Consider the following 26,131-nt stretch of genomic DNA (forward strand, 5'->3'; position numbering starts at 1 on the left):
GTGTCAAGTGTCTGAGGCCGGATTTGAACTCGGGTACTCCTGACTCCAGGGCCGGTGCTTTATCCACTGCACCACCTAGCTGCCCCACCCTGATTTTCTTCAGAGATACTCTGCTGGATCCTCATCTAGAATTTTAGATCCCATTCTCTATCTTTAAGTATTTTAGGGTTCTTTACTTGACAGTCTTCTCTTCTTACTCTACATTACTTCACTTGATCTCATCAGATCCTATTAATTTAATTACAGTCTCTATCTTAATGATTCTCAAATCTACTTATCCTGTGCTAACCTCTAATTCTGCATCTCCAATTGCCCTTCAGACATCTTGAATTCTAAGTCCAGTAGACATCTTAAACTCAACATGTCCAAATCTAAACTCATTATCTTTCCTCCTAAAGTCTCTCCCTGCTCCCACTTTCCCTTTTAATGTCAAGGGCAACCCCACCCTCCTGATCTCTCAGGCTCAAAATCCAGGAGTCAAACTCAACTCTTCAATATATCTCTCACTCTCACTTCCATACTGAATCAGTTTCCAAGGTCTCTCAATTTCACCTTTGCAATATCTCTGGAATATACACTCTTCTCTCCTCTGACACTGCCACCATTCTTTTGCAAGGTAGGTACTAATCACATCATACCTGTACCTCTGCAATAGCTTGCTCTTGGGTCAGCCGACCTCAAATCTCTTTTTACTCCAATCTATTCTTCATTCAGCAAACAAAGTGATTTTCCTAAAACTCGGGTCTGACTATGTCACCTTCCTACTTAAACTCCACTAACTCCCAATTGCCTCCAGGATCAAATATAAAATGCTCTGCTTGGTATTCAAAGCACCCTCCTAACTTTCCAATCTTCTTACACTCTGCTCCCTACCATGTATTTTCTTTTAATTTTTTTTTTTTGCGGGGGGGGGGGGGCAATTGGGGTTAAGTGACTTGCCCAAGGTTACACAGCTAGTAAGTGTCAAGTGTCTGAGGCTGGATTTGAACTCAGGTCCTCCTGACTCCAGGGCCGGTGCTTTATCCACTGTACCACCTAGCTGCCCCTATGTATTCTTTTTTTTTTTAGTGAGGCAATTGGGGTTAAGTGATTTGCCCAGGGTCACACAGCTAGTAAGTGTTAAGTGTTTGAGGCCAGATTTGAACTCAGGTACTCCTGACTCAACGGCCAGTGCTCTATCCACTGTGCCACCTAGCTGCCCCCCCCTATTCTTTAACCCAGCAACATTTGGTCTCTTTCCTGTTCCAAGAACAAGATACTTCATCTCTCAGCTCTGGACGTTCTCTCTGGCTGTTCCCCATGCCTGGAATACTCTCCCTCCTTATCTATGCCTCCTGGTTTCACTTTCCTTCAAGTTCCAACTAAAATCTCATCTTCTACATGAAGCTTCTCCCAAATCCTCCCAATTCTAGTGCTTCCCATCTTTTAATGATTTCCTATTTATCTTACGTATAGCTTGTTTATACATATCTATTTATTGCCTCCCCCATTAGATTATGAGCTCCTTGAGGGCAAGCACTGTCTTTTGCCTCCTCACTGCTCAGCACAACACCTGGCACATAGTAGGTGTTTAATTAATATATATTGACTGATTGACCTTAAGCAAATCTCTTAGCTTCTCTCAACCTCAGTTTCTTCATCTAATAATAGAATCTGCCTCACAGGTTGTTTTGAGGATCACATAAGATAATATAAATAAAACATTATGTAAACCTTAAAATTTAAAAAAGCTAGTCATTATTATTATTCAATTATGAACTTATTTCTATAAATTATTTCAAAAATTTTGTCCTTCTTACCTGGTGCCTGGAAAAGAGATGTGTAGAGCTGCTCTGTTTCTTCCTGAGAAAGGTAGACAGGAAAGGTGGAACAGTCCAGCAGAAAATGACAAGCAGCGGCAAAGGCTTCCCGGCAATCTTTATTCAAATTTCCTAAGTCAATAATCACTTTGTAAATATACCATTCCTCTTCTTCTTTTTCTTTTTTCTTGCCAATGCTATGGGTTGAAGAGAAGGAAGACCTCAGAGTTTTTTGCTTAGTTGGAGACCCTCGGACTGTGAACAGATCTGAGAGCATCTGTTTAAACTGGGGCACGGTGATTGCTTTTGTTTCCCGTGAGCTTCTCTTCTTGCCTGAGTTTTCGACAATTGTGTCACTTGCTTCATCTTTGTCTTTTGTGTTTATAGTTACTGTTGACTGATTTTCCTCTTCATGTTTGGTTAGCTGCATCCCAAAAATGTGCTTGTTGGTAAAGGTAGTAACTAGTTCCTGAAGGTAGTGCAAAGTTTTCTGCATGCTACCATTTCTTTTCCAGACATCATCCTTTTCTGGAGAAATCCTAGGGATGCCCAAGTGCACAGATAGCTCTGGGGATGAAGCACTTAGGCCAATACCACTGTCTTCAGATTTAAGTGGAGGAAATGAAGCATCATCATCATCAGGTACCACAGACTTTGTTTCTAACGTTATTTCACCATTTTTATCTATTATAGGATTCTGTCATGAAATAAGAAAAAAAAATTTTTAATCAGAAAGACCCAATATGAAGAGATTCAGATTTAGTTAATTTCTATACAATATTTTAAAACCATATGCAAATATAAAACATCTCTTGACTTTCTGAACTGTAATTTTACTCTGGGATTATAATTTTTTATTCATTCATTGAATCAACAAATATATATTAAATACCTGCTGCTTTCAGGGCCCATGGGAAGAATTAAGTTAAGGCAGAATATCTCTGTCCTCCTCAAGGAAAATATACAGATAATTGCATAAGTGCATGAAAAGTCCACAGTCTTTAATTAGAATTATATATCAATGATATGAAGAGGGAGATTAATGTGTTATATCAATCTTCTTAGTAAGACTTTGGTCTTTTTCAGAGTCAACTGTTCTTTCTCACATATATGATTGTTCAGTTGACCAGGAAAAAAAGGTCAGCACACCCCGCTCTCTAGGAAACAATTAAATAACTGATTTTTAAATGTTTTTATAAAGAGTTTTAGATTTTCAATAAGGCTGATATTTTTTTTTTTGTGAGGCAATTGGGGTTAAGTGACTTGCCTAAGGCTGATATTTTTATCAAGTTTTCTTGGTTATTTGACAAAAAGGATGGGGAAAATTGGGAAGAAGTTTGGCAAAAACTGATTTAGATCCATTATAATCCCATTATAGAGTTTCTAGAGGATACTTGGATACATTAAGAAATGGATGGAGGTACTGCTCATATTTTTAGCTAATAAGAGAAATAGTAACTTAAATAAGAAATGGAAAGCATGAAAGAAAAAAACCCATAAATTCCGTTACATGAAATTGAAGTTTTTGCACAAACAAAATCAATTCAGCTAGGAAAAGAAGGCTAATTGTTGACCGGGAAAATAATCTTTACAACAAGTATCTCTGAAAAGGGTTTTATATCCAAGATATCATAGAATCATTAACTTAGAGCTGTAAGGACCTTTAGAGGTAATCTAATGTGACTCATCCATTTTACAGAAGAGGAAACTGAGGCTTAGAGAAAGTAAGCAATTTACTTATGGTCACAGAGCTATTAAATGCCAGAGGTGAGATCTGAATCTAGCTCTTCTGACTCCAAGTTCAGCATGTTATCTACAATGACTTATTACCTAATGGATATATATATACATATATATTTAATTTAATAATATATGAAATAAAGCATTTATATAATGCTTCCTATGTTCCAGATGTTGTGTTAAACACATTTCCATAGTATCTCATTTGGATTTCTGAGTCAGGTGAACCACAAGATGGCAGACTAGACATTTCCTATGGTCCTCATGACCTATCAAACCTCTCCAAAACAGAAATTATGTGCCAAAGATAAAGCAATTTCAGCTATTTCCATAGTCGACGACACTCTGGATAGAAAAAGAAAGTAAAAAAAACCCAAACAAACCAGAAACCCAGGAACTGATGCTTAATGATCCCAAGTTCACTTAGCACCCTTCCACTATCTCCCATACTATTTTAGGTGAGGCTGCAATAGCAGACCGTAGGACACAAAATGGGCTTATGCCAAAATCCATTCCAGCACCCCATTTCCCCCTCCCTCTTTCCCTTCCCTGAAGTGCTATAACTGTAGGCTATAAAATAAATCATCAAAACCCAAAAGTTTTTTTAAATAATAACAAAACACAAGGAGCAATAATAAAAGGGAAATCCCATCCTATTAAGTAACTACAAAATGCATAGAATATCTGGGGATCAACCTCACAAAGGACACAAAAGATATACAGATTAAGTTACAAAGTACTCCTTAAAGAAATAAAGAACAACAACAAAAAAATAAAGAACAAACTAACTTGCTAGAGGAATAATCAATGCTCATGGCTAGGCTATGCCAATATAATAAACATGACAATTCTATGAACATTAACTTATACTTTTAATGTGATAGCAATCAAATTACTGGGATACTTTACAGAGCTTGATAAAATAATAACAAAACTCGTTTAGAAAAACAAAGATCTAGAGTATCAAGGGAAATGATGAAAAGAAGGACAAAAGGGGAATAGCACATACGGATAGGCAAACAATTTATGAATAAACAAGAAATAGAGAGCACTGTGAGATGTAAAATGGATTATTTTGATTACATTAAATTTAAAAAGAATTTTGTGCAAATAAAACCAATGTGCCCAAGATCAGAAAGAAAGCAAAAAATTGGGGGAAAATTTATACAGTTTCTCAGATAAAGGTCTCATCTCCCAAATATATAAAGAATTTTGTCTAATCTGTAAGACTATAAGTCATTCCCCAATTGATAACTGGTGAAAGGATATGAACAGGCAGTTTCTGATGAATAAATAAAAATAATTTAGTCATATCAATACTCTTAAATCATTATGATTAGAGAAATGCAAATTAAAACAATCTTAAGATATCATTTTACACATATCAGATTGGCCAAAATAATTGAAGGGGAAAGTGACAAATGTTAGAGGGAACATGGAAAAATAGGGACATTAATTCACTGTTAGTGGAACTGTAAACTAATCCAACCATTATGAAGAATAATCTGGAATTATGCCCAAAGAGTTATTAAACTGCCTGTATACCCTTTGACCCAGCAATAACACCATTAGGTCTATTCCCCAAGATGATTAGGGAAAAAGGAAAAGAACCTACATGCTCTTTTTTTTTTTTAAGAACCTATATGTTCTAAAATATTTATAGCAGCTCTCTCTGTGGTGGCAAAGAACCAGAAATAAGAGGGATACCTGTCAATTGGGGAATGGATGAATAAATTGTGGTATAGGATTGTGATGGAATAAATACTACTGTGCTATAAGAAATGATGAGCTCAATAATTTTAGAAAAATATGGAAAGACATGCACAAAATAATGAAAAGTGAAATGAGCAGAACCAAGAGAATGTTGTATATAGTAACAGTAATGTTGTTTTAAGAACAACTTTGAGCAACTAAGTCATTTTGACTATTATAAATACTTAACTACAAAGGATCTATGAAGGAAGATATTATCTGTATCCATAGAAAGAACTGATAAATAGAAGTATGTTTAGTATATATGTGTGTGTGTGTGTGTATATTTTATGTACATATATACACACATATATGCATAGTAGCCATCTCTAGGGTGGGTGGCAGGAGGAGGGAGGGGAAAAAAGTTATGATAACTTTATGATATAAGGAAAAGCAAGTTGTAAATAAAAGATGTATAATTTCATGTGCAATCTTTTTTTTCTTTTCTACTATGCTATGGAAATGCTTATTTTATTTCTTAAATTCAGGTTAAAAAAATAAAATGAATGTTGCAAAATTGTAAAGAATAAGCTTGCCCTCAAAGAAGACTTATGAAAAGATACCTCCTTTACTCCTTTGTACAGGTGGGGGTGAGGGGCTCTAGGTGTGAAACACCACGCATACTGTTGGGTTTTTTGATATATGCAATCATTTGTCTGGGGTTTCAAAAATTCTTTAAAAAAACTATTAGTTCTAGGGGCAGCTAGGTGGCACAGTGGATAAAGCACCGGCCCTGGATTCAGGAGGACCTGATTTCAAATCTGACCTCAGACACTGGACACTTACTAGCTGTGTGACCCTGGGCAAGTCACTTAACCCCAATTGCTTCACAAAACAAAAACAAAAACAACCTGTGTATCCCTTTCAACCCTGAAATAGCACTACTAGGTATGTATTAATTTTTTTTTAAGACAGAAAACAAAAGGACTTATATATATATATATATACACACAAATATTTGTAGTAGCTCTTTTAATGGTGGAAAAGAATTGGAAATTGAGGGCATGTCCTAAGATAATTACCTCAATTTATGGAATTCAAACTCAGTACACAAAGCAGTGTCTCAGTTGCCCATAAGAGAGTTAACCAAGCCTTTAAAGGTGGGGTTCTTAGTCTTATTTGTGTCATGGACTTCTTTTGCAGTCCAGTGGTGCCTTAAGACCCCTTCTCAGAATATTGGTTTTTAATAATTGGAGAAAATGCTAAATTTCAGTTAGAGGTTAGTAAAAATAAAGATTTAACTTTTTCCCATCTAAACTCACAGATCCTTAGAAGAGGTCAGGTTAAGAATCCCTGCTTCTTCTATTAGAAATATTTTGGGGCAGCTAGGTGGTGCAGTGGATAAAGCACTGGTCCAGGATTCAGGAGTACCTGAGTTCAAATCTGGCCTCAGACACTTGACACTTACTAGCTGTGTGACCCTGGGCAAGTCACTTAACCCCCACTGCCCTGAAAAAAAGAAAGAAAAGGAAGGAAGGAAGGAAGGAAGGAAGGAAGGAAGGAAGGAAGGAAGGAAGGGAGGGAGGGAGGGAGGGAGGGAAGGAGGGAGGGAGGAAGGAAGGGAGGAAGGAAGGAAGGAAGGAAGGAAGGAAGGAAGGAAGGAAGGAAGGAAGGAAGAAAGAAAGGAAGAAAGATAGATTGATTTAGCCTGCAGGGAGTTTGTTTCCATCCCTGAATACTCCTTAATCTCTTTCAATTCACATCCCCTGACAAAATGGGATTTGCTGCAAGGATCAGATCTCCCCTCCACATCTCAATCCTAGGGAAAGTAAGGGTTGAGGCCAAGATAATCTGTCTTCTCTTGCCACTGCCATCTGTCCTCCCAGCAAGCTATGAGCCCACAGTTAATTTCATCAGATCCTGTTGGTTACATCAAATATCTTAAGCCAGGTACACACTTCCCTTAAATGCAAATTCAGGATCTAAAGATATTAATAAACAGGTAAGAACCCGAAACAATCTAACAACTCTATTTGTAAATGTATACAGCAACGAGGATGTACAGGTATAGCTCTACAGACTCCCTAAAATGGGGATATACCCAGGTCAGTAACAACAGCAGCCCCCCTTACAATAAACAGTTCATGAAATCAAAAGAGTGATCTTCCCTTCTTAATACCACTTTATATAAGATAATCTAAAAAGCAGGCCTTCATTTACTCAACCTAGCTTTGTCCCGGGTCTCCATGACTAAGGGCTATATACACACCATTTAAAGCATTAGTGACCTAAATTTGGCATTAATTCCTATTTATATGGACTAATTCCTCTTTATAAGATCTGTTTTCTCCATCTCTGGGGTAAGGTGGGGGAGGGGCAACTTCCCTCCCCCAAGCCCTGTGTCCATCCTAACTAATCTCAGGGGGTGAGGAGCTGCTGGCCCATGTTGGCCCTTAGGGAACAAAATTTAGGCAGAAATGAACAACACATTGAAATTCTGGTAAGGCACTCCAGATGGACTATATTTGGGTCCAGAATCTGACAGAAAAATAGGCTAGATAGCATTTGGAAAACTGTGCACTTATTTGAATGATTATAAGCTGCTCCTTGACACAAGAACTCATCTTGTTAAAGTCAATATTCTTCTAATGATGCTGTGAAATGAAAAAACAAAAAACAACTAACCCTACTTCTGTTCAAAATTGTGTAAGACTCAAAAAGCAATGAAGAGGGGCAGCTAGGTGGCGTAGTAGATAGAGCACCAGCCCTGGAGTCAGGAGTACCTGAGTTCAAATCTGGCCTCAGACACTTAACACTTACTAGCTGTGTGACCCTGGGCAAGTCACTTAACCCCAATTGCCTCACTAAAAAAAAAAAAAAAAGCAATGAAGAAACAAATCATTGAGAGTAACTAGGGTATTATTACCAATGACCAGTTACTAGAGTATTACCAATAATGACTTGTATGCAAGAATGGGCATAAAAAGTTTCATCTAGGGGCAGCTAGGTGGCACAATGGATAAAGCACCAGCCCTAAATTCTGGAGGGCCTGAGTTCAAAACCAACCTCAGACACTTGACACTTACTAGCTGTGTGACTCTGAGCAAGTCACTTAACCCCAATTGCCTCACCCCCCCCAAAAAAAAGTTTCATCTAGAAAATATATGAACAGAAAAGAAGGTTGACCAGTCATGTAGCTAGAGTAAAAAATAACAAATAGACGGTCCAAGTGCTACATGGTTAACCACACAATAATAAACAAATGATGAGAATAATAATGAAAAGGCAGTTAAATTATATTGAAACTGGAATATCATTATAAATAAAACTACTGCCAAGAATGGCCTGGAAATACTATTAATTCTTAAAAATTTGAGATCTGCGTTTTTAATAGATATTGCCATACTTAAAAGTTCAACCTCCAAACTACATGAAATGAAAAACTTTCAAAACAGAGACAAGTGGAAAACATTTAATGTAGGAATTGAATAAGGTAGATGTTTTTGTCATCCCATCTTCTACAGTTAAAAATGCTTTTAGTGAGTCTACAGAAAACAAGCTTACATCTCAGTACGCATCGAATTATAAAGAGCAGTTATTTTATCCACTTGGGAATAGTCTGCATAACATTAGGTGTAAAAGAATAAGAGGAGAATAGTGATTTTTCCTTATATTGCTTCTACCTGGTCCATCAAAAAGATGAGAAGAATAAGATACTATAGATCAAAGCTTCTTAAACTGTGGGTTGCAACCCTATATGGGGTCACATAACTGAATGTGGGGGTCACAAAAGATTTTAAATACCTAAATACCTGGGGTTGTGTAAAAAATTCTCGGGCGAATAGGGGTCATGAGTGGAAAAAATTTAAGAAGCCTTGATGTAGATGATAATAAAAATAATGGTGAAATTGACAATTGGTATATGCTACTGGATTTAGCTGAAAGTGGGAGCTTATGAAATGGTTAAGATCCAAGAGTGGACTTAAAAGGCCCCATACAGACAACATCAACATGAACTCAACTAATAATACGTTGGCAAAGAAGTACTGATCAAATGGCTGACTTGTGGTTTTGTTTACAGAAACAGAGGTTTAGCATAATTATTCAGGATGAGCGAGGCCTTTGACACCAGAAATTATAGAACTGTTATCAATGTATCACAGACTTAGAACTGGAAGAGAACTTAATGGTCATCTAGTCTAACAACTTCATTTTTTTTTTTTTGTGAGGCAATTGGGGTTAAGTGACTTGCCCAAGGTCACACAGCTAGTAAGTGTTAAGTGTCTGAGGTCGGATTTGAACTCAGGTCCTCCTGACTCCAGGGCCAGTGCTCTATCCACTGCGCCACCTAGCTGCCCCTAACAACCTCATTTTACAGATGAAGAATCTGAAGGCCAGAGAGGTTAAGTAACTTGCCCAAGGCCACACAGATAGTAAGTGACAAAGATGGGATTTGAACTTGATGTTGACTCCAATACTGAATGCCTAAAAAGATATGATCAGGTGGCCAGAATTATAGATCTTTCCTAAGCTATTAGACAGCAAACATCCATACTAGAAATACAGATCTCCAAAATATTCTTGACAATTCAACAACAACAAAAAAAGTACTAGAACCGGAGCAGTATTACAGAGTTGAGAAACAGCCTGGTATGCTGGAGAGAGCATAAGATTTGGAGGGAGAAAGACCTGGGCTCAAATCCCAATTCTGCTACATAAAATGCTGGCCAAGTTATTTAGCCTCTCTTGGCCTCAAGTCAAATCAACTGGAGAAAACTCTTGATGATTTCAGAAACATATTTGTCTTTTGTGCCTTTTAATCAGTTAGGTGGTAGAGTGGATAGAGCATTGAACCTGTAGTCAAGAAGACCTGAGTTCAAATCCTGCTTGTTGTAACTGTTCATGATGACAGGACTCCAATATGTGGTCACTTGGATTAAATGTCCCTAATGTCCATATGGAAGCACTTGGCAAAACAGTTTGTACTTTTCCACTGTTAACTCCGTGTCAGGCAGATACAGTTTGCAGCTTTTTGCTTGGATGAACTCTTGGCCTGTTGCAGGGGCCTTGAGTCATTCTCCTTCTGCTGCCTTAGTTAACATTAGATCCTCCCACCAGTTTGTGATCCTGATAGAGAAACTCCCCCATTTCAACCTTCACCCAAGCTTGGTATCAACAAACGTCCCTGAGAACTTTTCCACTACATCTGGGTCTGATTAGAAATGTCCCCTCCTATATCTGAAACTAAGTTCATTCTTAGGGTATATAATCTTGCCACCTGAACCCCAGTTTTCAGCATGTTTCCTCCCTGATAAGTCTCCCTCTACCTCACACTGGGTGAGTTTCTTGCATCCGCTGGAATGAAATTCTGCTTGTTTAAACTGTCACAGTGTTTATATGCTTTGTTTGACTGCTTGCTGTGCCTCATGATAATAAAGCTCATGATTGTATCATTTTCCTCAGTACCAATTTTCTAGAAATCCCCAATTCAAAGTGTTTGATTTAACATGAGCTGCGTATTCTCATATATCAAAAAGTAGTTCCACAAAAAAGAAGCCTTCATCTGTAGGTTGTGGTAAAGATCAAATGTTTGTTATTGTTATTGTTCAGTCGTTTTAGTCATGTCTGATTCTCCATGAACCCATTTGGGGTTTTCTTGCCAAGACTGGTTTGCCGTTTCCTTCTCCAGCTAATTTTATAGATGAGGAACTGAGGCAAATAGGGTTAAGTGACTTGCCCAGGGTCACAGAACCATTAAGTATCTGAAGCCATATTTGAACTCATGAAGATGAGTTTTCCTGATCCCAAGCCTAGTGTTCTATCCACTGAGACACCTAGCAGATCATAAGATAAAGTACTTAGCACAGTGCACCTTGCATAGAAACTTAATAATAAATGCATGTTTCCTTCTTTCCTTTGATTCTTTTCCTTCTCAATAGATTGCAAACTTCAATCATTCCCCATATCTCTCTAATCTTCAGCCACTCTCTTACCCCCCTGTTCATTCCCTTACTGCCTTCAAAAATAAACTTTCACTAGACTCTACCATTCCGTCAATCTCTCCTCTCTTGTCTCTTTTTGGGCTTTCATGACACTACTTAATCCCAGTTTTCCTCCTACACATACAACCCATCTTCAATCTCCTTTGCTGGATCATTATCAATACCACACCCCTAATTTGGTGTATTATTCTCTCTCTCTTTTTTTTTTTTTGGCGGGGCAATGGGGGGTTAAGTGACTTGCTCAGGGTCACACAGCTAGCAAGTGTCAAGTGTCTGATGCCGGATTTGAACTCAGGTCCTCCTGAATCCAGGGCTGGTGCTTCATCCACTGTGCCCTGGGGTATTATTCTCAAAGGCTCTGTCTTGGGTCCCTAACCTTCTCTCTCCTTCCACTCTCAGTGACCTCATCTGCTCACATGGGTTTCATTTTCATATCATTTCTGATGAATCACAGATTTATATATCAATCTTAGGTTCTTCCCTGAACTTCATTCACGCATCACTAATTGCTTATTATCCATTTCAAAATGGATGTTCCACAGACATACTAAACTTAGCATATCTAAAACTGAACTCATTATATTCCCCCGCCCCTCCCCCAAACAAACCCTTCTCTTTCTTCTCTACTTTGTAACTTTGGCATTATTTTTGACTTCTCACTCGGTCTCATCTGACATCGGCTGCCAAATCTTGTCATTTCTACCTCTACCACATTTTTCACATTTGATCCCTTCTTGCTACTCACCGGGTTACCACCACAGCGCAGGTCCTCATTACCAGTCAACTAGATAATTGCAACAGCTGCCTAATTGATTCCTCTAATCTCTCCTCATTCTACTTGATCTTCCATACCGTCATCAAAGGGATTTCCCTTATGTGCATATCTGAACATGACATTCACTCATTCAATAAACTCCAGCAGTTTCTTATTGTCTCTAAAGTCAAATATCAATTCTTCTTATTTAGTTTTAAAATTTCTTACAGGCAGAGTTGATAGACACTGGACTTAAGAGTCAAAAAGACAGGAATTCACATCCTATGCAGGGTGCTCATTAGCTTTGTGACCTTGGACTTCTGACCTTGTGACTTTTCTCCATTTCCTCATCTGTAAAATGGGAATGATAACAGCATCTACTTTCCAGAGTTACAGTGATGATCAAATGAAGTAACTTTGCAAACCTCAGAGTGCTATGTAAATGCTAGCTTTTATTATTAAAACCTTTTACAACCAATTAAAACCTGTCTCAAAAAAACCACAACAAAAACCTAAAAGGGGCAGCTAGATGGCACAGTGGTTAAAGCACCGGCCCTGGATTCAGGAGGACCTGAGTTCAAATCTGATCTCAGACACTTAACATGTAACTTGAAAAAAATAAAATACTATTAAGATTGAAGGGGGCGGCTAGGTGTCACAGGGAATAAAGCACCAGCCCTGAATTCAGGAGGACCTGAGTTCAAATCCAGGCTCAGACACTTGACACATACTAGTTGTGTGACCCTGGGCAAGTCACTTTACCTCAGTTGCCTGACCTTAAAAAAAAAATCCTCTGTTTGTTTTGGTGCCCTTCAAAACTTTGCTCTTTCATACCTTTCCAGTCTTCTAATAGCTTACTCCCCCTCCATGTACCCTGCAATCGAGGGACACGGGCCTCCTTCCTGTTCCTCACACCAAACATTCCATCTTCCATTTTTGAGCATTTTCATGCCTAGAATCCTATCCCTCCTATCTGTACTTAGGTTCCTTCAAATTTCAGCCAAAGTCCCTCCTTCTGCATGAAGTCTTTCCAAGCCCTCCTTAATCCTAGAGCCTTCCCACTGAGACTACCCTCAATTTATCCTGTACATATCTTGTTTGTACATAGTTGTTTACATGTTGTCCCCTCCATTAGACTGTGGGGGTATTCTAATTATAATTGAGGGGATACTTATTATTCTGCCATCTTTCTAACAATAGCCATTGTTGGGGAGGGTTGATCCAAATAGTCATTACTACAAAGTTAAAATAGAACCTTCTTTAGAACATTCAGAAAAGAGTCCTGACACCTTGGGTTTTAAAAACCAAAGTTAAGAACTGAATTTTTAGTTTTCTCACAAATTGTTCCCATAGAAGTTTTTTTGTTTGTTTGTTTTTTGGTGAGGCAATTGGGGTTAAGTGACTTGCCCAGGGTCACACAGCTAGTAAATATCAAGTGTCTGAAGCCAGATTTGAACTCAGGTCCTCCTGACTTCAGGCCCAGTGAGCCACCTAGCTACCCAGAAGTTTTAAATATACTAACTACAACTGGAAATTTGGTAATAGCACAGTAACAGCCCTCTTCTGCATAAGAATTACAATATTGTTTATTACATGATTCTGCTTGACAGGATAATATAAAATAGAAAGCATTTTCCCTTTAAAATTTCCGATGGGAGCCGGTACAAAACTACCCACATAGTAAATAGGTTAAACAGCAGAAGTCCTGGTTCCTATTACTTTGTATATAAACTACAACCCGTTAGGAAGTCTAAAAATGCATGAAAAACCCACATTTGGTTAGCTGATGAGGTACAAGATAAATCTTACTGTGGGAACCACGATTCTCGTCTGCAGTACTTGGAGAGATTTATAACAACATTACTACTCTCAAAGAGTTTTGAACGACTTACTCTTTATACTTAATTCAGCTTTCAAAGGAAAAGACAATTTAAATTAAAATGACCAACTCTAGCAACTAGATGGTAAATCCCATAAAATTATAGACAGTTAACCCAAACTGATGCACATTAAAAGTGCTGAATAAATAAATAACTGATAATCTCATTTGAAGTATTATTTTTTCTATATTATTAAATGTAGCACATAATTTCTTTCATCTCCATTTCTCTCCATTTATTGATATTCTTGTTTCTTACTTGATTTTTTAAATGATTGACTAGTCCAAGACTATCAACCATTTAACAGCTGCTCACTATGTATTTAAATTTTATTTCAGCCAATAAAACTGGTGAGTTGGCATGAGATAGTGAAAACAGCATTATAGTAGGAGTCAGGAAGCCTGAGTGCTGATAACTCAGGCTCTGCCACTTAAAAGCTATTTATTGGCTTTGGGCAAATACTTTCATCTTTTTGGCCCTTAAATGTCACATCTGTATACCAACGATACCACTTTACTAAGGGATAGAACTGAACAAGGGGATTTCTCCCTTCCAAGTCATACAATGTAGGAACCAGCAAGAAAAAAAAAATCACATTGAAAGATTTTTCAAGGTCTAGGTGTAATTATTTGGTCTCCCTTTTGATAACTGTACTTGAACAGTTATGAAATTATGATTATAATACTAATCCAATACAGTTAAAACATTTAATAAGCATCTTTTATGGGTAAGACAGTGTACTGGATGCTGAAGAGATGAAGGCAAAATGAAAAATAGTCCCTGCCCTCAGAGATCACAGTTTTAGAACTTATAGGTGATCTAAATCCAATTCCCTCATTTTACAGAAGTGTAGAAGCATCGCAACCTTCTCAATTGTCAGTTCAAATAAGAGGAGAGCCCCTTTTAATAATCATTCTCTCTGGATATCATAATCTGGTCCATAGTTGTATTGTGTGCAAATATATGTGTATGTACATATCTATATGACACATATGCAAATATGTGTACATATATAGATGTGTGTGCATTTATATGTGTAATATATAACATGTATGTATGTTATATATACACACACACAGACATATACATAAGGGATTGCTGTACTAGGTATTAAAGAGTTCAAAAAGACGTTAAAGACCATTTAGTCGAATCTCATTTTACAGATGGGGAAACTAAGGTTGGAGGCATTAGGTAACATGTCCACAGTCACAGAGAACCACCCCTTTGAACCTAGGTCTTAATTTCAAATCCAGCTCCTCTTGAGCCATACTATTTCTCTGGATTCTGGTCATAGCTTTACCATTTACTACCTGTATGAGCCTGTTGGAGAGAAGATTCTCAGGCAGATAGGAATTGGATGGCCTCTGAGGACCCTTCCAACTTTTAGATTCTGTGAAGTCACAACTTTGTTTCACTTTCCTTATGAAGTAGAGATAATAATAATTATACTTTTTTCCATTAAGCCAAGTATGTTGTTGGTTTTTTTGCAGGGCAATGAGGGTTAAGTGACTTGCCCAAGGTCACAAAGCTAGTAAGTGTCAAGTGTCTGAGGCTGGATTTGAACTCAGGTCCTCCTGAATCCAGGTCTGGTGCTTTACCTACTGCGCCACTTAGCTGCCCCCAAGCCAAGTGTTATTAAACTAGAATTTATGAATGTAAAAATATTTTGATAACTATATTTCAATATAATTAGCTTCCTTTTTTAATTTTTTAATTTTTAATTTTTTAGTGAGGCAATTGGGGTTAAGTGACTTGCCCAGGGTCACACAGCTAGCAAGTGTTAAGTGTCTGAGGCCAGATTTGAACTTAGGTACTCCTGACTCCTGGGCCGGTGCACTGCGCCACCTAGCGGCCCCATTTAGCTTCCTTTTTAAACTTAAATAGTTTATTTTATACATTTGAAAAAATTATTCCAAGAAGGGTCTATGGGTTTTGCCAGATTGCCAAGATGTCTACAACACAAAAAGGTTAAAAGCACATCCATTTAATAACACACATTTAAAAAAAATTAATACTGCTATAAAATTTATTTTTAGAATTCTTAGATATTAAGTCAATAAACCTGCCATAATTTTGGAAGTCTAAATTTAACAAAGATAAAATAAAATGTGTCTTAGAAAACTATTCAATAACCCCAACGAAAATATAATTTAAAAAGTCATTTTGAAAAGGAAAAAAAAAGTTGAGGGGTCATACCAAGGAGTAAGTATCCTCGATTTTCTTTTCTTATTCCTTTCACTATTCAGAAACTAGACATTATAAAAGTTAAAGGAAAAAACTAAAGGAACAATACATTTTAAGGGAGAAGGCATAGTCTACATACATATATGTAACAATATTGTATGTCCTTAAACATTTTTAGCTGATGCCAAAAATGTCATTAATATAGTGTAATATTTCACAAATTATATTTTGTTTCCCTGGAAAAAATGTAAGCACCAGAGAAACAGTTCTTTGTTTCTAGCAGAAACTACTTATTTGTTATACACGTAAAGCAGAAACACTTTTAATATGAAACAATTCATTAAGTGTTTTTCATCAATAACAGTACGTACCGTATTTTCACTTGTTGTCTCAATATCCAAGTAAGATGGAGGCATTTGCACTTTATTAAGCACTTTGAAGCAAGTTTTTAAGGCATGAGTGAGTTCAGGCAAGGTTAAAAATTCCAGTTCCTCATAAAGGCACTGCACCATGTAACTGAGCATCTGAGGGAGATACTGAGTTTGTACTTCAGAATAAAGTTCCTATTTTTAAAAGAGAAGAGGGATATACTTCAAAAATGTCATCTCATATAAACTTATTTTATTAATCTGAATAAGCTTCACATTAATTCCAAATTAGTAAGCAGAACAAAAGATAAATTCACTTCTTTTCTTTCTTGAACAACACAACTAATATTTTACTTGGTCACTTATTTAATCACTTCTTTTTCTTTTCCAACAAGGAGAAGGATATCTGACAATTTTCATTTGAGAAAAATTATACAATTACAATGTTTTAATTAGAAAACTGTCTATTTTGTTCTCTTTACTCACAAAATAGGACTATGCAAATACTGTATTACTGGGATCATGTTCAATTCGGTGTAATTTCAAGAAAGCACATTTAAAACTGGCTCACAAGTTATAACCCACTTATAAGATAGAAGATTTATATAATAGGTTATCTACATCTACCTTTCATATACAAGGAAAAAAAAGGTGATGAGCCCATGAATCAAATAAGCTAGCCTATCACTCTAAAAAGAAATGAAAATGTCTCTCTTACCAATGGAATTACATCAAGGAGGAAAACAAGCAATACGCAAAGTTCTGAAACTGTGGGAGAAGTGCTGTTTTTTTGTTAAAGGATGGTTTACTTCCATGGATCTGCTTCTGCCACAAAAAAGGGAAAAAAATTTTTTTTTCAAATATGATCTTTAGTATTTCAAGACTTTAAGAACACTTAATTCTCTTCACATTAGCTTCAAGTATAGTAACAACTTCTGTGGTTCTAACAACATAGATCCTAAAGAATTGTACCATTTTTGTTTTTTGTTTTTTGTTTTTTTTGTGTGTGTGTGTGTTTATTTTTTTGCGGGGCAGTGGGGGTTAAGTGACTTGCCCAAGGTCACACAGCTAGTAAGTGTCAAGTGTCTGAGGCCTGATTTGAACTCAGGAACTCCTGAATCCAGGGCCAGTGCTTATCCACTGCACCACCTAGCCACCCCCCTGAATTGTACCATTTTTAAGAATCTAAAACTAAGAAGTGTAGGTGGAACAGGACTAGCTTTGGCTAGTCAAAGCAGAATTTTGACTACTAAATTCAGATCCCAGAAACACTTTCTTTCAAATCTTATACCCAAGAACCAGTCAACATTTCATTTTAACTCTGTAAACTACATGCTACTTAGAATCCTATAGTTTCAATAGAGAAACTTGATTAAGATAGGCATAATCTGTCTTTCACAGGGTTAGACCCTTCCTACAATGAAATTCAATACTTTTTTTTGGCAGGGCAATGGGGGTCAAGTGACTTGCCCAGGGTCACACAGCCAGTAAGTGTCAAGTGTCTGATGCTGGATTTGAACTCAGGTCCTTCTGAATCCAGGGCCAGTGCTCTATTCACTGCACCACCTAGCTGCCCCCAATACTTTTCTTAAAACAATACTCTTGGCTCACAGAAAAGACTCATAAAATGTTGGAGGTAGAACGGACTTTTGGAAATCATTTAATCCAGTCCCCTCAATTTTACAGAGAAGAAAACTGAGGCTCAGAGTGAAGTGACTTGCCTAAAGTCACATAGTGAATTACTATGGTAGAGTTATGACTGAAATTTGGATCTTTTGATTACAAATCCAGCCAGCGTTCTTTTCAAGGCTGATAAATCACTAGGTACATCTGACTTGTCCCAGAACCTGAAGCAAATTTAGTAATTTCCCTGTTATCAAATATCCTGCAATGTGCAGTTCCACCTACAAATTCATCTTGGAAAGATGACTTTGCAATTCTGACACAGAAACAAAACAAAGAATTGTCCTAACCTGAAACTGAGACTATTAAAACCTTGATTCTAACAAGTTTTGGTACAGAGTTATTAAATGTATATCTATTTTATATCAATGCATTCCTTTTAAATAGAAAACTTTAAACAAGTTAAATATCCTTCTTTGTATCTTTACTATTTTCTGTTCTGAATTCAACTTTGTTTTCTTTTTCTATTTCCATTAATTCTTGTATTTTAGCCAATTCAGTAATTCTGTAGTATTTGAAAATTATATGATGATTGGTTTGTTTGGGTTTTTTTGCTGATTTAGAAAATTTGGGGTTTTTTTTTAGTGATTTCTATTTTTTTATTTGTTGCTTTTTGCAGGGGGCAAATGAAGGTTAGGAGCCTTGCTTTCTTTGATCCTCTTTGTCCACTTTGTTCAGTTTCATCATTTAAAATTTAAAAAGAGATATCCTATTCTTGAGCTAAATCTTGAGCTTATCTTCTCTAAGAAGGTAAAGTCTTGGGGCAGCTAGGTGGCGCAGTGGATAGAGCACCAGCCCTGAAGTCAGGAGTACCTGAGTTCAAATCCGGCCTCAGACACTTAACACTTACTAGCTGTGTGACCCTGGGCAAGTCACTTAACCCCAATTGCCTCACCAAAAAAAAAAAAAAAAGAAGGTTAAGTCTCAAAGAGCACTGTCGACACAGAAGTTGAGTAAGGTGATATAGCTAGGAAATACACAGCACATTTTCTATACATTATTCTCTTAGGATATAAAGCAACTTTAGCATCACAAAGTAAAGAAAAGGCTATCCCCCAAACAGGGAGGTTTCTTGCTTTAATTAGTGTCTTTGAATCTAAAGATCAAATGCTGCTGTTTTTACACAAAATACTTGATACTTAAGTAGCTTGTTTTCTCCAGCTTCACTCCAGTGTGACAAATACTAACATTTTATTTCCTCCTGCAGTAGTTAGGTTATGCAAACTCAGCCTAAGTCACAGAGCCCAAACCATTTAAAATCTGATCACTATGACCACCCAAGAAAGTTCTTACATAGTTCATTTCTCTTAAATATCCTTTAATACTAAACTGCATAATTACCTAAAGCAGTCTTCAAAACATCGGGTCATATAATCCCAGATGAAATCTGTACTTAGGGAAGTAATTAGAAAATTCACAGTTTTCACAATCTCAGAGGCATATTTGTTTTCTTTTATTGCACTGTGAAGAAAAAAGGAATATATCTGAGAAAAAAGTTAATTTATTGTCTTTTATAAATTTTATTTGTTATGTTGAATGTCTCTCTGGGAGGGCTTATGGATGGGGAGGGGTTACTGGGGGAAATTTTGTTGATGCAAAAAACAAAAGATATCAATATTTATTTTTTAAAATAGTTTAAGAGAATATCCTAGATCTGAAATAATGTTATTCTACAAGTCCTCTTGGTTTATTATTTCCATAACTTTTTCTTTCTAAAGGTCCAAGAAGGTGATTTCTGAGGGAGGTCAATTTATCAAAGTTCTCATGGAGAAAATTTTCAAAAGGGGAAATTTTTTAACACTTAAGTTATACAAGAAGAAACTATCTTCCACAATCTCTAAGAATTAGCATGAAAATCATCTAAGTATCACTTTAGTGACTGAAGAGAACTCATTAATAAAGTACAAGCTCTCAGTACACTCATAATCAGTTAAAAGGTCTCCTAGAGTTGAAGAGAGTTAATATAATTTAACTCCAATGCCAACTCTCACTGAAAGAAAAGGATATTAAGATTAAAAAGGAAAGATTGATCCAGGCTTGTTTTCCCTTACAAAAAACTAGTTAGAAAAATTTGAACACTATATCCAAAGCAAATGCACAACTAATTTCCTGAAAACAACTTATTTTCTATCTTCAAGTCTATATCACACATTTGACCCTCCCTAAATAGTAATTGTTGTCTTTCAAAATTTTGTTTGACTCACTTCTTATAGTGCTTTGCCAAGGGTAGGCACTTAATAAATATTTAATTGAAAAAAATTACCAACTTCCTCTTAATATTATCAATACTTAATTTTATTTATTAAGATGAATCCTTTAACCTCTCTGCACTTGGATCTCCTAGGCACCTAGGTAAAATGAGGATAATAATAACATTTCTCAATGGAGTTGTTTTTAGGATAAAATGAGATGATATTTGTAAGGCACTTTGCAAACCTTAAACTACAAAAATTTGCTATTATTCAACTAAGCGAAGTGTCTAGTTTGTACAAGGATACCAGACTTTGGGAAATCAAAGACCAAAATTAAAAGATACCCGCCCTTGTACCAACTTGCAGTCTATTGAGGAGAAACAGCATATACAAATACAAGTAAATACAAAATTATTTCAGGAGGAGGAGAGCACCAACAAGTGCGGTAAATATGGTAGCATGTGAATAGGAAAGATTTTGCATAAAATGGAGTTCATCAGTTAAGGAAGGCTAGAGATTCTAAGAGAAAGCTGTGCTATAAAGGGGATTTCACCAAAGGAGAGAAGGTCAAAAAAGTATTGTGCTTTGGAATCAGAGGACTTATGTTCATATCCTACTGCAACCTTAGGCAAGTCATTGTACCTCTTTTTGTCATATCCTGAGTAATGAAGGGGTTAGACCAGAAGGCTTCTAAGGTTCTCTTCCAGCTCTAATTATAACTATGAAAAGGACAATGAAAAAGAAAACTCCTGTCATACCTTGTAAGTAAATTTCCACTCTGAGGGTAGCTAAGTTTAAGATCAATCCCAAGAGCATCTCTACAGTAAGAGTATAAGGCTCTGATCACTTCAAGAAATAAATCCCCAACAACCTGAGGCCCTGTAATTGAAAAAAAGGTCAAACCACAATGCTAATAAAAGTCAGTCCAAATTCTTCTTTCACAGAATGACTAATGCAGAAATATGTTTAATGATTTAATGATTGTATATATATAACCTATATCAGACTGCTTGCTGTCTTGGGGAGGGAGAAAGGAGGGAGAAAAATTTGAAACTAGAAATCTTATAAAAACAAATGTTGAAAACTATCTCTAAATGTAACTGGAAAATAATAAAATATTTATATGAAAAAAACAAAAAAAGTCAGTGTAATACTTATAAGTTAAACATTTACAAAAAGCACATCGTTATTTGCATGAAAAGAATAATTCTATGACATGTAAACTTTGTACACATTTCTCTTTAAAAACTTTAGATGTGGGAGGGCAGCTAGGTGGCCCAGTGGATAAAGCACTAGCTCTGGATTCAGGAGGACCCGAGTTCAAAGCCATCCTCAGACACTTGACACTTACTAGTTGTGTGACCCTGGGTAAGTCACTTAACCCTCATTGCCCCGCAAAAAACAAAAACAAAACAAAAACAAAAACAAAACTTTAGATGTGGTGGGAAAATCTGCTTAGAAAGGAAAGAATCTGAATTTTTATACAGTCTTAAATTGCCTAATAACCAGCATTACTTCATATGATTATTCATTCCTTTGTTCATTTATTCATTCATTTGTTCGTTCATTCATTCGTTCGTTCATTCGTTCGCTCATTCATAAGGCAATTTCTTGTTCTGGATGACCTTGATCAAGCTGTAATATATATAAAACTGACCCCAATGATGACAACACCAATAACATATAATTGAGACGGTATGAAAGATGCATTCATTAGCAGGATTATTTCTCAACTCCCAAACCATCAGACATACACCTACACATGCAATCTAAAAAAAAATGGCCAGCACATAGAAAGAAAATGAAAATTGTCAAAGACAGATATCTATACAAATAATCAAAACACAGATTTTTTTGTTTGTTTGTTTTTTTTTTTTGTGGGGCAATGGGGGTTAAGTGACTTGCCCAGGGTCACACAGCTAGTAAGTGTTAGGTGTCTGAGGCTGGATTTGAACTGAGGTACTCCTGAATCCAGGGCCAGTGCTTTAACCACTGTGCCATCTAGCTGCCCCCACAGATTTTTTTTTAAAGTCTCATCCATTTTGTTTTCTCTACAGAGAGCAGAGATACTTCCTTCCATATGAAGGAACAGTATTTTAGTTACATGCTAAGTTGTGGAATATTTCCCCTATGTATTCCAATGTTTTCATATTTCTCCAAAACATATTATATAGAGTTTCAGTACCACATATAGAGAATAGTTTATAATTATCTTTAAGTATAAAAAGTTGTCCCAGGTTGAGTTGGTCTAGAATAGGGCTTCTTAAACTTTTTCAATTCACAACTCATTTTTGCCTGAGAAATTTTTATGTAACCCCAGGTATATAGGTATATACAATAGGTATACATAACCTTTTACTGTTGCCAAATTTTTCATAACCCCCATACTCAGTTACACAATGCCACAGTTTAAGAAGCTTATGGTCTGTTTTGGCTATTGGAGATCAACAATGTGAGTGGAAAAAAGGCTTCGCTGTGTACAATTTGGAGTACAATTAACTACCAAGCAGCAGTAAAACACAATTTTGAAAACCAAATGCTTTATTTACACCTTCCTTTTAATTAACACTGAATCTATTTACACTGTGGCATCTTCAAATTAAAATTTACATTTTAAGATATCTAATCTCAGGCTAGGCTTATTTAAGGTTCATTGCTGAGTTCTGGAAAATTAGCAAATTAGAGAATTTTTTTTTAAAAAAAGCAAAGGAAAAAACCCTAAGTATGATGGGAATTTTCATATTCATAAAATGATTTTTAGGTCTCAATTTTTAAAGTCTTATCCTATACTTGAATTAGGGAATTGATGCCTCAAGCTGAGAACTCAGGTTTTCTTCTATTTTTCAGATTCAATGAATATAAGTAATTTACTGTTGAAAAACATTGTGAACACTTGACAAGAAAACATCAATAAGCAAGACATTCTGCTAGAGAAGAAAGGAAGTTTGAAAAAAAGTGTTACCAAAGATTTAATGAGGTTTAAGTAAATATATGTGTTACTTCAGTGGATATTCTAACAAAATATGTAAATAAACTAAGGTCCCTTCTGACCATATTCGTTCCCTTTTTGTTTTTTATTTTATTTTTTTTTAGTGAGGCAATTGGGGTTAAGTGACTTGCCCAGGGTCACACAGCTAGTAAGTATTAAGTGTCTGAGGCCGGATTTGAACTCAGGTACTCCTGACTCCAGGGCCGGTGCTCTATTCACTGCGCCATCTAGCTGCCCCCGTATTTGTTCCCTTTTTAAAGAAAATATTAAGAAATAATATTATTTCTGTCTGAAGTCTTTTTTGGAGCCATTTGAAGGAAATAAATCTTCTCAGGATTGAAACAAATTCCAGGAGAGACAGTGTCCTAATCTGAAACAGATATGTCTGTATTCAATCAAAGGAACATGGAGACAACTGATTGATCAGTATAAGGCCAGTTTTCAGATAAGACATATGAGTTGCTTGAGATGTACAAATGTGAGAAAACTCCATGTATCAATCTTTGGATATGACTGGGTTTCTGGTCATCAAAACCTAGGTCTTTAGTTTAGGGTCTCTAAGCAGCAGGCAGAGGTGGTTCAGCTTTCCAGGCATGGAGGGCTAAGTTTAAACAACAATTCCTGTAATTGAATAACGTTTTCTTACAAGACGGAATTTGGGGCAGACCCATAACTGAATTGAAAGAGAAGCGGGGCAGCTAGATGGCGCAGTGGATAGAGTACCGGCCCTGGAGTCAGAAGTACCTGAGTTCAAATCCGGCCTCAGACACTTAATACTTACTAGCTGTGTGACCCTGGGCAAGTCACTTAACCCCAATTGCCTCACTAAAAAAAAAAGAAAGAAAGAAAGAAAGAGAAGTGAGTTAGCTCCAGAATTGAGTCCTAAGATAGAGTCGGTGTGGTTCATTTAATTCCCACAATTAACCATTTGCTGTCCTCCAGTCACTACCCTAAATCTATCTCCATAGAGATCAGAGTTCCTTACTCAACTTTGACTTTGTTTCCCTTTAGAATTTAGTTAGACCTTTGATAAAGATGTTATGGATTTCAGATTAGGACACTGTCTCTCTTGGAATTTATTTCAAATTTAATTCAAAATTTTAAATAAAAATGTATTTAAAAGATAAAAATAAAATAAATTGAGAGAAGTATTTCTCTTTCTCTACTCAGGAGTGGTTGAATTGGTTTGGGAAGATGATTCTCCAGAGTGCGTTGTTGAAGTTCTTATATAGTTTTAAGTTACTGAAAAACTCAAAGCTAAACTTTGTGCCCCAATTTAATCCAACAGTGGAATTCTGCCTTTACCTCTTGATTGTTATAAAATTTTAAGTAGAAATGGTTAGATTTAGAAAGACTTTCAAAAGCAGTTCTGTTCTACATCCCTTTGTATCTCTATGTCTCTAAGCTAAGACGGATACTTAATAAATTAATTTCTGACAGATTTGTGCCAACCAACTAGAGTACTGAATCTTTCTTCTAAACAAAATTAAGGAATACAAAAGGAATGGATTTGGCAAATGAGATTCACATTTTATCTGCTTGAAAATCAAATTACTGGACTGTAGATATTGATGAAAGATTCTTAAGATGTGAGAACAAGGCGTCATCCGATTTAATTGGCCTGAAAATAGTAAGATATTTTATTACTATCGTTTCAGTAAGCAAAATTCATATGATAATATATCAGAAATTTGTAAGATGAAAAATCATAAGGTAGCATTCATCACTCGGATAACAACTGATATTCATCACAATGATCCTGAAGTATGAGAAGATCTTAAAGAGTCTCTGAATGAAAGAAATATTAAATTGTTTTCAATACAATTTTAACATTAAAATAAATTTTACTATATTACCTATTTCAGGCTTGTCAAGGAGACAAACAAGGATACGGAAAGGTTTCAGGTAAGCCTGATGACCTTCTTCAAATTCAGAGCTGGTGAACTTCTGATGCAAAATTTTGATCAATGCCTAATTTTTTAAAAATGACATGTTAGAATACTTCATACCAATAGTGTGAAAGTTTAAAGGTTTTGTTTTTTCTTTTTTTGAGGCAGCTTTGTAACACAATAGGTCTAGAGTCAGGAATATCTGAGTTCCTATTTGGCCTCAGACACTTATTAGCTAGCTGTGTGACCCTCAGCAAGTCACTTACTTCTGTTTGCTTCCATTACCTCAACTGTAAAATGGAAATGATAATAGTACCTACTTTATAGGGCTGTTGTGAGGATCAAATGAGATAATATTTGTTTTTTTGTTTGTTTGTTTTTTTGGTGAGGCAATGGGGGTTTTGTGACTTGCCCAGGGTCATATAGCTAGTAAGTGTCAAGTGTCTGAGACCGGATTTGAACTCAGGTACTCCTAAATCCAGGCCCGGTGCTTTGTCCACTGCGCCACCTAGCTGCCCCCAAATGAGATAATATTTGTAAAAAGCACTTAGCATAGTACCTGGCATAGAGTAGGCACCATATAAATGCTTATTCCCCTTTCTTCCCCCTCCCATTGTTTTTAGGTAATTTTGAATGTTACAAAATACCATTAGATGGAATAAAAGATGTTTTAGACATAGCCCCACAGGATGTAACAAACAAGTTGGGGTCTACCAGTCCAGATATCAAGGTGTGTCTACAATGCTGGTATCGATCAATCAACAAATATTTATTAAGTATTATATAAATAATTATATGCCAGACACTGTGAGAGGTGCTTCAAATGCAGTACACAGTATGAAATGCTCCCTACTTGCAATGAGTTTACATTCTACTAGGAGAGGCAATATATAGATATAAAAGTACAAGAGCATAATTATAACATGAATATATGCATATACACACAAATATATACATAT

At 36.2% G+C, this 26,131-nt stretch overlaps 1 protein-coding gene across 1 annotated transcript in view; it reads right to left on the bottom strand.

The window, feature by feature from the left end:
- Nucleotides 1-26,131, bottom strand: part of DOP1B (DOP1 leucine zipper like protein B) — a 138,167-nt gene that overhangs the window by 71,310 nt on the left and 40,726 nt on the right. Inside the window, 7 exon segments of the mRNA XM_043996750.1 lie at nucleotides 1,800-2,496; nucleotides 16,423-16,614; nucleotides 17,138-17,209; nucleotides 17,211-17,244; nucleotides 19,444-19,563; nucleotides 21,053-21,173; nucleotides 25,140-25,254. Of these exon segments, the coding sequence (XP_043852685.1) occupies nucleotides 1,800-2,496; nucleotides 16,423-16,614; nucleotides 17,138-17,209; nucleotides 17,211-17,244; nucleotides 19,444-19,563; nucleotides 21,053-21,173; nucleotides 25,140-25,254 (1,351 nt within the window).

Source organism: Dromiciops gliroides, chromosome 3, assembly GCF_019393635.1.
Source record: "Dromiciops gliroides isolate mDroGli1 chromosome 3, mDroGli1.pri, whole genome shotgun sequence".
NCBI lineage: Eukaryota > Metazoa > Chordata > Mammalia > Microbiotheria > Microbiotheriidae > Dromiciops > Dromiciops gliroides.